The sequence below is a fragment of the Triturus cristatus genome, chromosome 4_1 (assembly GCF_964204655.1).
Source record: "Triturus cristatus chromosome 4_1, aTriCri1.1, whole genome shotgun sequence".
Lineage (NCBI taxonomy): Eukaryota > Metazoa > Chordata > Amphibia > Caudata > Salamandridae > Triturus > Triturus cristatus.
Window position 1 is genome coordinate 819,826,628 of NC_140585.1, and position 18,252 is coordinate 819,844,879.

General features: G+C 44.8%; 1 protein-coding gene across 2 annotated transcripts in view; it reads left to right on the forward strand.

The window, feature by feature from the left end:
* Positions 1 to 18,252, forward strand: part of NUP107 (nucleoporin 107) — a 528,088-nt gene that overhangs the window by 26,241 nt on the left and 483,595 nt on the right. For both annotated transcript variants that reach the window (XM_085653472.1, XM_085653473.1), the window contains exons 5-6: positions 147 to 282; positions 2,631 to 2,734. In XM_085653472.1, the coding sequence (XP_085509598.1) occupies positions 147 to 282; positions 2,631 to 2,734 (240 nt within the window). The remainder of the gene's footprint in view (positions 1 to 146; positions 283 to 2,630; positions 2,735 to 18,252) is intronic.

Consider the following 18,252-nt stretch of genomic DNA (forward strand, 5'->3'; position numbering starts at 1 on the left):
TGTATCCGTACAACTTTGTTTTAAATAAAGTGACCATTAGCAATATCGTAAAAAGGTGGAGATTATCCCTCCTTTCTTTTTAACCTCCTTGTTGTTTTTGTTGTCTTTTTGTTGCTCCCACAATGTGTTTATGATCTATTCTTTAGTTATCCAATCTGGATGAAAGTAATTGGGGAACCACCTTTACGCCGCAGAGAACTGGAATTTTAGACTCTTCCAGTTTTACTGAGGAAGTCACCATGAGTGCAGTGTTACTACAGGAAGAAGATCCTGGGGAAGCTGGTAAGATCCACTTTCATTTTTCAACAGTTGTGTAAATCTAAATATTTTTAACACCTTCCTAGGCATTGTTTCCCAACTCCGAGAGTGCAGGCTTTCACCTGCAGGGGGTTAGAAACTTGTCTGTGGTGGCAAGCTGGATGATGCCACTCAGCCAGCACACTAGGTGGGTAGGTTTTTTAGGGGGTACCTCTAAGGTGCCCTCTCGGTAGATGTCATAATACATCTAGTACTCTTAACAGTACAGATTTATTAAGACAAATTGCTTCATACCAAACACCATAGGTTTCAGTAAAATCATCATGCCGCTGGGAATCTTGTCATGACCAGTGCCCAGTACATATAATTAAGATTGCCTCTCTGATCATTCATACCATCTAATAATTTGAACTAGTCAGCACAGGGGCATAGCTGCTCATGCAGATATGCCCTCACATGCAATATAATGCACGCTGCTGCAGGATGGCTAGTGATTTAGCATATCAAGGCCAGGGGCTTCAAGGCCCCTGCCTCCTTTGATATACAACCCTGGCTTCCCCCAGACATGGGAGATGCCACCCCCTTCCCTAGGGCACATTTCCCACCAGGAGAGGCTGGAAATTAGGTATGCAAGAAGGCATGTTGCACCAGCAGGCTAGTCAAACCTCCAAGGTGGGCTGCCTGATGTGCTCCACGAAAGAAGGATTCCACCATCTTTTTTTTGGTGGAATTAGGAACTCTGGGACCGGTTTATGCCCACTCCCCACTGGAAGGGGTCATATAAATGTGTAGTGACCCCAAGGGTAAGTAGCCCATTAGCTACTACTCTTCACTCCTTTAAATGCCCTTCAATTCAGTGGTGGCCCCCTGACACCATGAATGCAGATTCTCCTGACCAAAGAAGAAGGAAAAGGAAGAGCCTAAAGAACGCAAGAACTGTGGATTAGGTGTTGACTTGGCTCCAAACCCTTCCTGCCTGCTCCTGTCTCGACAATTGAAAAGATCCGGCTCGTCCTTGGAGGGCTGCCAGCACTTGGCCAACCTGTCAGCATCTCCCTTGAAGTGAAGGAGCCACTTCCCTGCAGCCACCGGCCACAATGTCTGGGTCACCGATCTTTTCACCACTGGGTTCACCGATGCAGCAGCTGCCCAGGAGGAGGTCACTGTGCTCTAGGAGGTTGGATAAGTCTTCTCACCAAGTATGGAGACACCAGGACCCCCAGAAACCGTCCTGCACCAAGGTCAGGTCGACCTAACATAAGAGAGCCTCCAATACAAATGACATATGGGACAAAACACCTCTGTACCTGAGCCCCACAGCATGAGTCCGAGCCTACCGACAATGCACCCGTGCTCCAGAGACCCTCAAGACCCGAACCCCCCTCCCTTTGGGTTCTGATGGACTTGACCGCAAGTCCCCACTTGCAGGTTTTTTTTGTTACAGGTTTTGCCATCGACTTCAGCTGTAGCATTCGAGGCTACCTTTGCGACCAGCACCACTGCACCTCTACACACCAGGGCAGGCAACCTAAAACTGCTGATGGTTCTAAGGACCATGGCCCCTACTTATCCTAAGTCCAGAAGAAAAACTTGGTAACGTGATTGTTAGTACCCCGTGCAGTGTGTATTTCTCCCATTGGTTAACTTTACTGTGTTTGAGGCTCAAGCCACAAATCTGACAGCTGTATTTTCTGAGTTTCTGAAAATCGCTAACTCGAAAAGTACTTGCCTAATCGCGTAGATTTTGCTGTTTAAATTAATATACTAGTCTGTTATTTTTCTAAATTGGCATCGGATTTCCTTATTTAGTCGGGGTCTCATTTATTGACTCTGTGTGTACAACAAATGTCTAACACTTCCCTCTGATAAGCCTAGGGCTGCTCGACCACACTACCTCAAATGGAGCACCTTGGGATTGTTAAAGCAAGCCCCTGTACACTAATAAGGAATACCTGTACTGTCAGCGCAGTGCACCTCAGTTTGTTACACTATATAGATAACCAGCTTCCTACATGTACCTTGTAGAACAACTGTAATAAGGAAATGCCATTTGTTAACTTAGCTACTATTGATTTGCTCTATTTATTAAGGACATGTGGTGTATGTCTTCAGTGCCACCATTTAGGATGGAAAAATACCAGGGCATGTTTTTAGAAGCTGGGATTTTGCTTCACCCTGCCTGAGCGATCTAAGTAGATCACTGATAGTAATACAATGAATGTTCAAACTTTATCTATGCACTATCTACCTGATGCACATTAGTGCGCTCTCCTCATTTATTAGTTCAGTTGACAAGGTGGTCTACTTTCATTAGGAACTATAATTTCAATGTTATTCTCACAATTTCATTTTAACTGTGTTTTATCTTGCAGCTACTATGAGCATGTTCTCAGACTTCCTACAGTATTTTCAGACCCACTCTTCAAGTGCTGTTTTTGAACTTGTGCTGGACTATGAAGCGGCATGTAGGGAGCAGGTGAGTTTCAGTGCCTCATAATTAGACATAGTTTAGCATTGTACTAGCTCTTCTGTTGTAGGGTTGCAACTTGGGAATTTTGTTTGCAAATTATCAATGTTCTGCAATTGTGACATTTATTGTCTTGCATTATTTCAACTGCACTTTGGCCTCTATTTAAGACTATGTGAAGGGCACAATAGCGCTTTGGTAATTTAGTATTCTGTTATATATGCCTGGTCACTTGTGTTTCAAATTGTTCCTGAAATGGAAGAGCTAAATGTGGGTCTGTTATGGACTTTTATAGGTTGTTTTGAATCTCAGAAGGAAGTGGTAGCTTAATTGCCACATGCTAAAAGGCAAATTCTATTTGTAATCTAAAAACATATTGTAGAAAACGGTTTCCATTTGGCATTGCTAAGAAACTGGTGTGTGCTGGGTAGCATATGGAGCACACAATGAACAAACGTAGCTCACCAAATACCTTGCTGAGAGAGGAAGAGGTGAGCGACAACAGGAGAGTGTTCTTACAGTTGGCTACCAGAAATCCCAACTCTTCCAATTGACCCCGTCCATACTGATAGCCATGGGTACTACAGACTGAAGGCATAAAAGTTGGGCTTTAAGAATATAAAATGAAGCCTGTTGATGAACAATGTGTGAACAAGAATTGTAGTGCTCATGCCTTCTGAAAGAGCTTTATAGTAATATTTAGAGTTCATGTTCATTTTCTTCCCTCTGAAGCAGGTATAGTGACTGGAGTAAAATGACAAACTGAAACAATGTAAAACGTTTAAGGCTGGTAGCCAGGCAAAAATTGTACTCCTGGCTAGTCTTTAAAAAGACTTTAAATAATTCCATGATTAAACATATACATTTCTAAGTGGGATTCTGAGCAAGACATAGAAGACTAACCTGCTTGAGAAGTAATTGGATGATCTATAGGTAGTCCAGGTGAAAGGGACAACTGCTCAGAATTTACCATCCAAGTTGCATAGTCCCATTGAATCATTTCCGACCATCTTGAATACTAATTTTGTCAGGAGCTTATTGCAATTGTGCTCTCATCATTTCACTGGCTTAATGAAGCCTTGTCACCTCTGACTAACAGACTGACCCATAGCTAACCCTCAACAAGCCGGTACTCTGAACCGGTAGATTTTCTACTTTCCAAACTAGCACCACTCAAAACCTCCACCTTACTTTAATTTCTCCTCTGACCTCTTTTGGCTCATTAATGTAACCACACAAGACTCATGGGTCATACTTCTTTTATATAGGATACAGTATGCACCTCAAAATGCTTTCACCTAGGAAAATACAAATAATTGTCAAAATCCAGCAGCCACTACCGTTTCTTATCTATTAATGTGATTAAGTAGTGGAGTGTCGAGATTTAGAAGATTCAGACAGCTTTTTTAAAATAAAGAAGTATTAATGAGAATTGCAGGTTTAGACATCACAGAGAACGTTCTGGCAGTTTTCTAACACACTTCCTTAACCTTTTTCACTGTGCCAACCAACTGCAAGGTTTATTTTCTTTTATTGTGGCCAGTGCCTTTAAAATTGCTGTATCAGACTTAAGAGATATTTTCAGGTTAATTTTTGGGAAATGCAAAATAGCAAGAAGCTGGATTGTCTGTTTAAGCTTAGAATGTTTCCCGATGCCATTTTGAGAAGTGTATCGGATCAGGAAGTGCCAGTCCCTCCACCCGCGGAAAAGCTAAATGTGTTTGCCTCCGTCTCTGGCTTCAAAATTAATACTCCTCAATTTGAAATGTTCCCCTTGAGAAAACAGAAAGAACAAGCAGTTTTTAAGATGGCTAACTTTCCGTTTCGTTGGGCTGATAAGGCAGGCACTTATTACAGTGTGCAGCTAGCCCGGTCCAGTCTACAAACAATTACACAGAATTTGTCTCTTCTATGAATTGCATCCCTGGTTCAAAGGAACCCTATCATTATCATGGCTAGGCAGAATAGTAGCTTTTAAGATGCCCAGTCTCCCTAAGCTAGCATCTGTTTGAAGACAGTCCTTTCCATGCTAGTACCCTCAATCATTAAACAATTTAAAGCCTTGGTAAACAACTGTGTATGAAATGGAAAAGGACCCAGAATGGTACGTAATCACATTCATTTGCCCCCTCCAATGTAGAAATGGCTGTCCCAAACATTGTACTATTACCAGGCCTCGCAGTTGCGCCACCTGGTGTAGTGTGGAGGATGGCAGAGTGCCAAACTTTTGTGTTTTCCTAGCGACAGTATAGCAGGAACGTCTCTATGGATGGTCCCTTGGCTTGTCAGGAAACATAGTTGTTGGAATTGTATTCTCTCTAGCTATGCAGGCCACAGTAGGTACATGGTACAAGATCTTTGTGATCAAAGGATTGACCTCATTTGCCTTCCCCCGTCAATCCATTATGCAATAAACTCAGACTTCTCTGAAAGATTAGACGGAAACGGCTTCAGAACACTGAGTGACCATAAGCGCCTTATGTGTGGGTTCCTATTCAATAATTGACAATGTAAATCTTTTTGAAGGAGTTTGGCATTTCCAGAGACACAAAGGAGATACCGGTTCCTGCACCTCCGACATTGGGTACTGCACCCGATGAATAAACCATATGCACAAGAAACGCAAAATGTTGAGGGGAAACAGGAAAGTGATTTTCAGAAACAACAGAATACTCTTAATCGTAACTACAGGGTGGGAACTGACTGAAGTTGAATGGAAAAAGATTCATTACCAAATACACAAGACAGTATAAAATGTCACTGGAAGGGAAATCTTTGCAAGGTTTAATTATCCAGAAAAGCAGCATAGCTTGGGTAATCCCAGATTAGAGTGCGGTGAACCAGCGGTACTCTCACACACCTTTTCGGTAACTGCACAAAGTTGCAAAAATACTGGTAAGAAGTCCTGGAAGACAACATTAAGACCTTTTTGATTTCCAGTTTCCTGGGGACCCTGGTGTTTTTCTTTTTAGCCCAGTGTGCCTAGTGCCTTTCTCCTAATGGTGCTTGTACTAGCACTTTGCACAGTTCTTCAGTGGATCTTGACTAGATTGTGACAAGTGGCAACGCTGTCATGAAGGGATTGTATATGGATAACATCTAATATATATCGACAATGAAAAAATTACCATGTTCACCGACTGTAGTTTGATACCTTTCGATGAACTCTGGCATCTGTTTCTGGGCTCTTTATCTACAAAGTTTTGTGAACTTGCATGTCTGCCACATCTGGAAACCAGTTGGATTGTATCCACTTAATACTCCCAATTGCCCAATAGGGACGAAGCAACAACTCACAGTGAAGGGTAATTGGGATGGACCCCACATATTCATTTCTTGTAAAGCAGCTTGATCGTCATGGTATTATCGTGTGGCAGAGGTGAGGGGTGGGACACATTTGGCTTAATATTGCTCAGTGGCTGCTAAATGTAAGCAGTGGTATGTGTTACACAATAATAAAAACACATGGAACAAAAAAATGAACATAAAATAAGCATTATGAAGGGTCAAGGAAAATAACTGGGTTAAATAAGCCGAAACTAAGTGGTGAGTTCAATAAATATGGCACTATTAGTAAAACTGCCTACAGACATCTTGGATCATTTTAAAATTGCCTTCTTCGCTCCCTCCTAATATTTGAAAGTTGTTGCATCCACCATTTTGTATTAAAGATGTATGCATAGAAAACTATAATGCGGGCATCTTTGCATATTGGAGGTATTAGAAAGTTAGGACTTCAAACTGCAGTTTCTCAGGTACATCAATCTCTATATGGAATTAGCTTCCTCTGAAAAGCTGTTAAAAGACTTGCTCTAACATTTGGCTTTGTTAAATCTTTTTCTTCTGAGGGCGAGTGTAATTCTACTCTTTAACCATATAGCCTGCTAAGTAATTAAGGTAGGGGTGGGGATGTACAAGTTGGTGTTTGCTTTCACCAGTTGCCTACTTGGCATTACAGGTATTTCCATACTTGAATGACTGGCAGGTGAAGGTTGCGACCCCCTTCACTGCTCCCAGCCTTTCTGCAGTACACCATGACTCTTGTTCACAACCTTGGCTTCTCCATCAATCTTCAGAATTTGCACCTTGTCCCCACTCTGGGGTTGAGCTTAATGATACAGTACTGAACATGACTTGTATGATAAACCTTCCCTCTCAAAGGATTGCGGATATTCCTACATAATTCCAATGTTTGAATCAAACTCCAATCCTCGTTCTACAGCTTCTATACCTCTTGTGTGTGTTGGCCTTATGCATCCTGAAGAGCTTGTTCACCAGATGGCAAATGAGGGCTGTCACTGTTGCCTAAAAATATAGTAGCTGCATTATCAGGAAAATCTCTCAGCTTGCATAGAGATTTTCTGTATTGTCTTGCTCAACCCTCAGTGGCAAATATGCCCCTCCAAACGTAACATGGGTGGTCCTTCAGTCCTCCACAGTCTGAGGTCATCATTGTAATGGCTGCCTCCTTAAGGGGTTTGGGGGGGGGGGGGGGGGTTATCTATGTCCAAACAACGGCTGCACATCCATTTGCCGGAGTTGCAGACAGTCCTGTTTGCCTGAATGCCTTTTTCCATTTATTTTGGGCAGTGTTGTCCAGGTCCTTGCGGACAACACCACAACACAACACATTCAGTCAACAGACAGGGTCAATGTGAGTTCTTGGGCTTGGTGTTGGGAATCCTTACTTTTGTGGTGGGAGGCACTCCAGTCGGGTAGTCCATCTGTAGGACACCTTGAAAGTGAGGGGAGATGGCTTAAGTTGCCTCTGACTGGAGGATCACAAATATGATTTTCTTCCTGAAGTAATATACTTGATCTTGTCCATATTGGAATTTCCCTTCAAAGGCTGTTTGCTACAGCTCTGAACAAGAAGTGCCATCTGTTCTGTATGTCCCTCCGAGTGGTTCCTGGGAAATGACATTATGTTCAACTGTTCGCAAGGCCATGGCAGCTTCTCTTGCTCTTTCCAGAGGCTTACTGGGGTAGGGGTGAGGGGAGGCAGAGGCGGGTTTCGGGGCCAGGTAGAGGATCTGTAACAGCTTCAACTGGTAGTCCAAGTCTCTTAAAGTGGGCTGGGTGCTAGCTTTTGAGAGCTCACACACCAGTGTTCCCTGTAGGTACCAAATCTTAAAAGCATGTGCATCAGAAAAGGCTGGTTGGGGGTACTTAAGAGTCCTCATGCCATACTAGACTCGCAGGCTAGACCAGTTGGAAATGTGATATAGGTTTTGGGTCCAAAATTGCAAAATAACCCCTGTTCGACCTTACTTTATTAATAGGCAACCATCTTTAATTTAACATAAATGTGATAAAGGCCCAGTACAATTAAAGTTCCCATCAACAATAGTTATTTCTTCATTTGTAGTAATCCATTTAATTCTTTTTTACGGTAAGGTAATAATTTTCTTTTCATCATATGCATTTTTATTTTACTCTTTTCCTACAAAAACTTAGATCCGAAAAAGATTTGTCTGAAAAACATTTTAAAACACACTTATTCACTTATGTTTTGGGTCCATCCATGATGTTAAACCCTGATATCTCTAGTACAATAGGAGCATAAAAGATTAATCAAGCCGATTCTGAATAGTGCAGATTAGAAAAAGGCACACTCCCAAGACCTGGGGTGAAGAGGAGAAACCTCTGTGGCTGAATAGATCTAGATACAGTATAGTTTGGGGCAGAGTCGGCTCACGAGAGTTGCAATCCTGCAAAGTATTGCTCCAGCTTTTTGATCTTGTGTCGTTTCTTGATGTGACTGGGCTGCTGAAAGTCATTACGCATCCTGGGTTCTCACTCTACATGCAGACTTTCAGTCCAAAGCCTTCTGCGGATTTTCCTCTCTACTAGATGCTTTCTTCCAGGTATTTGCAAATCTAGTGGCTGATACACAGTATAAGGAAGGGATTTGCAGCATAAGTTTGGGACGACTGGATCCATCTCTGATTTCTAGGATGACAATCCACTATGTACAGAGTTCTATTATATTCATTTATGTAAAGTTATCTTCTGTAGCAATCCTGAAAGTCTGTCAAAGCTCTGGCTTTCGTTTTAGATACTCCTGGTCCAAGACCTGTGCCTGATCCCTAGGATAGGACAGTAGAAAGACTTTTGAAAGTCTCTACAAGAGTGGATGTAGAACACAGTGATTGGTACTGATGTCAGTTTACATATTGACTTGAGTGGTGCCACAGGTTCCCTGCAATTGGGCCTGTGGATGCTGGTACAGTTTTTGTGGATGTCATGCACAAGGGGAACGAGCGGAAAGAAGAACCTGGTCGTATCCTCCCAGCACTAAACTATAAACACACAAAGACAACCAGGCAGCATAGGGAGGTCTCTGCTGAATATTGGCTGGGGCAAGATGGCGTCCACTGGCTGGACGTGTGACTGAGTGGCTCCCGTGTTTGTTCACCTATCCTTCACCCTTCGCTATTTAAGGGCTGAGAAGACTAAGCTGTGTACATGGCAGAAAATGGAAAGAAAGTAGTAAGAAAACCTCTCAATACGGCGTTTTCCGGATATATCGGATTTTGGCTTTATGTAGAAATGAAAGGCACGCTTACCTACAATGTGCACCTGCGGTGGCTGAACAGTTGATTTGGTGCTTGGTGCTGTGAACGGCAAGCCGAGGGAGCCGTGGTGGAGTGGAGATGCCGACGTTGCTGTGTCAAAAAATTAAGCAGCGGTGGATTGGCAAAGCAGAAAATTTGGAGGTATCGGAGCTCCACGGCCGGTGAGGTGGCCGGCGAGGCGCAGTAACAGCGCGAAACCGAGAAAGCAAAAAACGTATCCGAGGCAGGGGAGAGAGAGTGCATTGCTGAGTGGGATCGGCAGTGGCGGCAGAAGAAGCAGAGACGCTTCAGGTGCCTGGAATAGGGTCGATCGCATGAAGTGGAGGCAAAGCTGGAAAACCTCGGTGGCATATTTTGTATCTCCCTGGCTCGCGGTGCCGCCGTTACTGCGTGTAAGCAGGAACGCACCTGAGGCTGGGGTGGAGCTACGGCCAGGTAAGCGGGATCGGCAGAGCCGACAGAAGAAGCCAGGAGTTCGAGGAGCCTGGAGCAGGGACGGCTCAGCGAAGTGGTGGAGCATAATAGCGCTTACTCCTGGCGTTCGGAAGTAAGTGTTTGCTAATCTCTTGCTCTGTAGGACACTCACAATCGTAGCTACAAGCGAGATGCCGCCCAAAGCTGCTCACGGCGGGTAAACAAGAGCTGCAGGTGTAGTCTCGGTGGGGACTAGAGCAGCGCTAGCGGGTCGCAATGCTAGAGAGGCCGCAGGAGGAGATGACTTGGATAATACCTTGCAAAATAGTGAGCTAGAACGGGCTTCTAGAAAAATTCCACAGATATTCCAGGCAGCAAATAGAAAAAAATCCATGTTATCGCAGGCGTCTAATAGTACAATGGAGGAATAAGGATGAAGGCACAAGGAACAGGCATTAACAATGCTGATGAAGCTGGCGATCAGGAGGTTGTGTCAGGAAAGTTTCCATTGCAGAGCCTTTTAAGGTCTAATCAGTCTGCTATGGATAACGAAGTTAATCCGGGAGCTACAGCAGGATCTAATGAGGATAATGCACTGCTAGAATCAACAGGACTAGATGCTGGTATTAGTGCAGATCGGATCGATGTTACTAGTAAGGAAAGGGACTCGGGAGAATTGTTATTTCCCTTTCTGAACCTTCTGATATGTCTGATGATGATGACGATTTAGGCTTTAAAAATGGCTCACTGCAGGGGTCATTAATAAGTGTTGGCAGCGATGCGAACAGCACTGCTTTGGAGGAGGAAAATTCAAAGCTTCTTACAGTACGCAAGCAAACAGCAATCAATGAAGGAGAGACTGGAATAGAAGTACTGAAGTTTTCTCAGTGGGGTTTTTCCTCTTCAGGTGGAATGACCCCGGAAGGTACTAATCTATCTGACCAAGCAGCTGGTGGGGTGGGCGAAAAACCACACTATGAAATATCACTTGAATCAGTTTATAGATGTTTGTCGGATCACAGGGTGATAACCTGCTCAGAGAATTTGAAAACTCACATGGCCTGCTGTAAGCTTCAAAATACTGTCAGAAGATTAGCCAAAACATGTAATGATTTTACGGATAGAATGGCTGAAGCTGAGACGCAAATTTCAGCCTTGGAAGATCAAATGGAGGCACAGAAGGGGATTACAGAAGCTATAAATGCCAATAAAGATGATGTGCAGAATAAACTCGTGGACTTGGTAAACAGGCTCCGCAGAAACCACCTCAGAATACTGGGAGTGCCTGAGGGATCAGAGGGGCAAGAATTTCGTAAATTTGTGGTCCAATTATTTGAAGGGGCCTTCCCTGAATTGAAGGAATGGAACTGGTCTTTGGAAGTACAAAGGGCACATAGATTCCCGTTTAAGCAACGAGTGGCGAAAGGAGGGCAATCTGAACAGAGACCTTGTGTGATTTTGATTTCCTTGAACAATTTCTTGGTGAGGCAGATGTTATATGACTCAGCACGACCAGATAAGAAGAGGGAGGGAAAGGGCAAGCCATTTTTTGTCAGGCCGGACTATTGTCATTTTACGGTAGAGAAAAGATGGCAGCTGCATCAACTGATTACCCCCTTTCAGGCAAAGGGGGCACAAGCTTTTTTGCTAAACCCCTCCACTCTTAAGGTTCTTTATAAGGGACAAATACGATTTTTTTTATTTCGGAGGTTCAAGCGAAAGAGTATCTGCAGTCCCTTTGATTAGATTTATGGTTTGTTTGTAATGTTTTCTAGATGGGGTAAAGTTTTTTTGTGTTAGTGGAAAGTAAACTGGTTTAAGTCGGGGGACCGATGAACACAGGGCAGTACACTCACCTTACATCACTAGGGCTATTAGCCCTATTGCCTTCGTAATGGGGAAGGGGTGGGCTAGAGAGTAGTGGGGGGCACGAGGGTGTTGAGTGAGGGTTTTGGCGTGGGGCAGGGGTTTGGGAAGGGGAAGTGGGGGGCCATTAAAAACAGAAAAATCGATCCATAGCAAAATGCTTCTGGTTCAAATATATTATGTTCAATTTTGTGTAGCCAAGATTAGCAAGGAGTCATGCAAATTAGGTAAGATATGTGGATGAATGATGGCTAGTGGGGTACGCATATGTTCATTTAATGTATGTGGCCTTAATAATAATAATATTAGGCGAAGGGTAGCTGCAGATCTGCGCTTAATGAAACCAGACATTTTGTGTATCCAAGAGACGCATATACCGTAGGCAAAGCGTAATGTGATAGAAGAGCTCGGATATACATTTCTGGCCGCGACCAGATGTACTATTGCTGACAAGGAGTTGCTATTTTGATACGAGGTGGGATTAGCGGGACTGGAAGGATAATGACAGACAACTATGGAAGATGGGCAATTGCCGAATGTATTATCGGGGGGAGTAAATGTACAATCTGTACAGTTTATGGGTCAAACTTTGATGAAGCGGCCATACTGGAGACTTTAAATGTAGAACTGGCTCCCTGGACGACCCCCTTAATTTTGTGTAGGGACTTTAATATTCATATGGAGGGGCAAGTTTTAGATGATAAAAATAACAAATATTCGGGTTGAAAACCCAAGGTTTTTAGAGTTTTAAAACAACTGCTGAAAGATCATGGGTTAGTAGATGTATGGAGGTCCCTAAATGATTTAGATCCAGGATATACTTTTCATTCATATCCTCATCAGAAACTGGTGAGACTTGATTATGTATTTATGTCTAGGGCATACATTGTTGGAGCAAAAATGCAGGTATGGCCCCGGATAAAGGCAGATCATGGTCCATTACTGTTAGATCTACATAGTTTAAGACCGGTGAAGGCCGGAAAGGCGTTCACATTTAATAGGAAACTATTAAAGGACAAAGCATTTATCGAGCACATGCTTAGCTGGGCTGGTCAATTTTTGGAGGTTAATAGGGAATCTTCCTCTAGTCCTATAGTATGGGATACCCTTAATGCAGGAATATGTGAGAAGCACTTAGCTTTGGGTTGGCCAAACAGAAACAAGGACATATTCTGATACAGCGACTTCTGGGGAAATTAAGAACGTGGAACAGGAGCTGATACAAGTGCTCATGCAGGGACTTGCCGGCAGGGATATTCATACTAAGATTGCATGTTCCAAAGCTAAAATAAATGTGATCTGGTGCAAGGATATTGCCCTTCAATATAAAATTTACAGACAGGATAAATACGAATATGGAGAAGCTATGGGTCGATGTCTGCCTCAGAGGCTATGATTGGTGCGGCCGGTAATACGGTCGAAACAGTAGAAGGTTTGCTGGGGGTGTTTTATGATTTTTATCAAGAACTGTATACACAGAGTGATTTTGATGAACAAGACCTAGAGAATTTTGTCAAGAATTGGATTTGAGTAGGTTAAGTTCAGAAGAGCAAGGGATATTAGATGAGTTAATAACACTGGAGGAGTTGGAGGGAGGCACTGGGGTCGCTTGCAAATGATAAAGCTGCAGGGCCAGATAAACTAGCGCTCGAGGTATATCGGTTGCTCTTTCACGTATTGAAAATTGACACGCTGAAAACCTTTCAAGAGGCTCAAGTTGGGAATCCACCTCTTTCTTTTGGATGAGGCTAATATAGTAGTGTTCAAAAAGAAGAATAAGCCCCCGAACATACCCAGAGCATATAGACCAATATCCCTGTGAAATGCAGATGGTAAAGTATATGCCAAGATTTTAGCTAATAGGTTGGCACAAGTGATTAGGCCTTTGGTGTCTATATCTCAGCATGTATTCATACCTGGTAGAAGTACGGTCAATCATATTCATAGAGTGGTTACTCTTATAGATTATGCTAATGTGCATCATAGAAGGTTTGGGCTGATATTTCTTGACGCAGAAAAAGCCTTTGATCGTTTCCTGGGCTTTTTTTATGGGGCATTAGGCGGAGGAAAGGGTTTGGGCAGGGCTATATTAGGGCGATTCAAAGCGTGTATAAGGATTTGTGTGATGGCAGGCAATCACAGCAAGTTTATATAAGCAGGGTGACAAGACAGGGATGTACCTGTTCTCCGCTGCTATTCGCTATATATATTGACCCGTTTTTATGGCTCGCGCCTGCGTTGCAGTGTGCAGCCCTGCTCGCGCAGCGAGAGCCCTTTTGTATGGCGTTTTGAAATCTGACCACACACTCGTGCGTGTGATCAGGCTTTCGCCGGCAGGCTTTTTAAAAAGGCACGCGATTTGGCAAAGGCGGGCGCATGTCCTGCCTTTGCAACGCCCATTCCCGACCGTGACTAGCACGTGCAGCAGCGCGCGTTCGCCTCGCTGCCGCACTCCCTCCCCCTGCTCCTCTGTGGTGCACGCGCACCACTGGTTTCGTAGTGCCATGCACATTAAAGGAACAATAGTGTGTTTTTTTTTTTTTCCTCCAGCAATAGATGAGAGAAAAATAATGCTCATCTATGTTTGAAAACGGAAGCATTGTAAATTAAAATATTTGAGGTGAAAACATTGTGTCACTCCCCAAAACACAGCAGATAAAAATATCTGTACTTCATTATGGAACACAATCCCACAATCACGGGTGAAAAGTTCTATTGTGTCTGGTCGTCAAACAAAACTCCAACTCATTACATGTCTCTTGTGTTTAAAATAGGTTCTGCTGCGCTTTCCTCATTTGCTCTGAGAAATGTCCTTAAATACGCCTTGGAATTCATCTCAGGAACCCGGAGTGCTCTTTTTTGCTAATCATAAGTCACAGTGTCTCACGTTGATGCCTCTCAGAGAGCCGCTCTTGTGGGGCTGCCCGACATCGCCACTTTAAGGAGTACACTGCAGCAAGCAGCAGGGAAGTTCATCTGAGGACACGGCGCTGATTCTCGGAAACCGTCTAGCTGCTGGAACATTGAGCTCTCATTCAATGCTGCACGTGAGCAACCTGCTCCGGATTGAGCACAGCCCGCCCCGGATTGAGCACAGCCCGCCCCAATTTGTGCATACACATAAAATGGGGGGGGGGGGGTGTTTGGTGGGGAGAGGGCTGTGCCAGAATAAATCAAAACATTGCCTGATAATGTGGAATCTTATGAGCACGCTGCTTCTGTGTGTCATCATGTGCCCAGGCATCACAGTGAACACTGAACATATGTGGACTGCAATCGCATTACGTCACCATCTGACGTTGTGTAACAGGGCCTTTTGTCTTTTCATTTGTTAGGTGATTAAACAATCAATAACATTATCAATGTCTAAGCCATATCAAAAGCCACCATATAAGAGATTGGAAATAAAAAGAATCTGGATTTCACCGTTATACGATACATCACGTTTCGACTGAGGAGACGTATTTAGAGTGTTGGAACACGTTAAACTGCCTCTATGCGCTTGCTGCAGTGCCCAGTGGCACGTAATCCTGGCGTTCACCCTCTTTGCAAGTTCCCCCAAATATTGGTACAAATTGGAAAATAAATCAAGAGAGAAAATGTAATTTGCCCAAGATCACACAATTTGTCTAGTGGTTAAACTGGGAATAGAATTCAGATTTCCTGGTTTCTATAGCTACGAAACAGCATTTCTTGTGCGATGAAGTGATGTAAGACATTTGCAGTATCTGATTCTGGGCAATAACCCAGTTCATAGCTGTGGAAAAAGGAATGAGGCGTGAGGCCCTGGGTCCTCTTCCTTGGGTAAAGGGCAAATGGGGGTTAGTCAGTTAGTTGCTCACACCTTACCTTCGTGTGTGACGAACAAAATAAAAGACAACGCCACCCCCATTTCTGCACCTATTTGTTTCCCTGTGATACATTTTTTAAATGTTAGCCTACATTATAAAAAGTGCAACAATTGGCTTTGACGTTAGCAAATAACTCTTTTCCCAAAGAGCTTGTGTACACAAACTTGGGGCAAAAAGGCCAACACCTTTGACCAATATTGCCACCGGATTTAAACTGATTGTGTACTAATACTGTGTTCTTATATCATGTAATGGGTTTAATTAAATTGATAAACTTTTAGTTTTGCCACCGCCGGTAGGGGGCGTGTCCCTCTCCCTGAAGGCGCTGGCAGCCCTTGAACCCTGGCTCACAGGCAGATCTGCTTATACATGACGTGGGGCCTCTCCTAATCATCTAGTAAACAAGGGCTGCTCTAATCTGACATACGCTGTTTCCAGCACTAGTTGTAGCGGTCTAGTTGTTATCGCGTCACGTTGACGTGACGCAGGCAGCCATGTTGGCGCCGGGATGCGCGCGCAGTGTTAGCGCGCCGTGAGCCAGAGTAAGGAGTGCTGGCCGGCGCTCCTCGGGATAACTACCTATTTGTACACCAAATAAATATAGCGGTAAGACCACACGTGTCTCGAGTGATCATTAGGCAACATTACAGTGGCGACGAGGTCGGGACGGAGACCAGACCGACGGGGGAGCACAGTAGAGGGCAACACCCCACGTGGCCCCCACGAGTCGAAGGAAGACACGCAAGCAGGTCACCAGGCCCTAAACAGAACGCCGGACAGACCTGCCTGGAGCGGGGGAGTCACGGGAAACGTCCTAGCCAACCACGTAGGACGATCCGAGGCACAGAGCAACCGAGGAGCGTGGCAGTGCCACAGTACAGTACACGAGCTACATATAGGCCACAGGGACGACGCTGTCCACAACCGCCAAGAGCACACGCGCCACCTTCGCACGTAACAAGGCACAGAGAGCGCTGCGCTGGCTACCAAAGAGGAGGAAGTGGGGTCCAGTGACAAGAGCCCCCAGAGGATCAAGCACACAGGAAACAACGACAACACCCCAGGCAGCCCCCCGAGCAAAGCCACCGACGGAACAAGCACCAAGGAAGTGAAGATGAGTACCCCGGCAGGGTATGCGATTGCACCCGTGCAATTCCTAACGAAACCCGGAGACCCACTGATGAAATGGGAGGACTGGAAGGAATATATAGACAATTTCATAGGGGTCTTGGAGGACGAGAATGAAGAGAAATTCACTCCTCAGAGGAAAAAACGCATCCTGCTACTAAATCTAGGCCCAGAAGGACTGAGAATATACAAGAGTCTAGTACCCACGAAGAGAGAAGACACAGACGACGATGTGTATGCGCACGCAGTGGAGGACCTAGATGAGCGATACCGCCCCACCGTCTGTGTTTCAGTGGATAGATATAACTTCCAGCAGAGGAAACAAAGGGTGGGGGAATCCATCGAAGAGTATGTAGCAGCACTGAGGAAGCTGGCAGCCCCGTGCAGGTACGCACTGTGGGAAGATGAATTCATAAAAGACCAGGTGATCATGCACACCACTAGTGCAAATGTGCAAGACAAGCTGTGGGCGAGTGGGGACACCACACTCAAAGAAGTAATGGTCATAGTGAAGAGGGCAGAACTCTCAAAGAGGTGCGCCGATGCCACCAGAAAAGAGACGGTCACCCCAACCATGGTGAGCAGGATACAGGAGGGAGATCACCGCAGGGACCAGAAAACCAAACTACCCATAGCCAAAGGGACCAGCAGATGGCAAGGGAAACAAGCGGACAGCGAGAACAAGAAAAAGTGCTACAGGTGTGGAAGTTGGTCCCACGAAGCCCACGACAGACGTTGCCCGGCATTCCGAGCCAAATGCCTGCACTGCGGTATCATGGGTCACTACGAGAAGGTGTGTCGGAAGAAACAACAGAAAGGAGTGGTGAAATATGTGGACCAAAGCGCAGAAGACCTGGAAGAAGCCACGGAGGAAGAGGTGGTCACTGTCTTATGTATATATGACCAGGTATTGAGCGTAGACGACAAGAGATCAACCAAACCAGTCCTAGAGATGTCCATGGGCGGCATAACCATTTCAGTAGTGGCAGACACCGGATCCCCATTTACCATTATACAGAGAGCAGTGTGGGTAGAACATTTCCAAACCAAGTTGGGCCCTGATCTGGAGAAACTAGACATACGACCAGTAACCTATAATGGGGATCGCATTCCCATGCTAGGCTTCCGACGTCTACTGTTCGAGTTCAGAGGCCGAGCAGCGTGGTGCAAACTGTATGTGGCCGAGAAAGGACCCTCCGTCCTAGGATGGTTAGACCAGGGCGACCTAGGCATAAAACTCGACCCAGGAGGGAAGGAACAGATTCTGCTCACAGACCAGGAGGAATGGCCGGACATGGATAGATGGAAGAAGAATTACCCAAAAGTGTTTGGGGGCACTGTAGGGAAAATGGAGAAATTTCAACATAAAATAGTGCTTAAGGAAGGAGCCACACCAGTAGCACATAAAGTGAGGAATGTGCCCATTGCAGTAAGGGAAGCCGTCCAGACAGAACTCCAAGATCTGGAGAAGAAGGGCATCATAGAACCCATAACCTGCGCCGAATGGCTGGCGCCCTTGGTGGTCGTGATGAAACCCAACGGGAAGGTCAGGCTCTGTGTGGACCTGAGAGAACTCAATAAGAACATAGTGGTGGAGAAATTTCCCCTTCCCAAGATAGAGGAGATGCTGGCAAGAACCAGAGGAGTCCAGTGGTACTCCACCATCGACCTTACATCAGCTTACCACCAG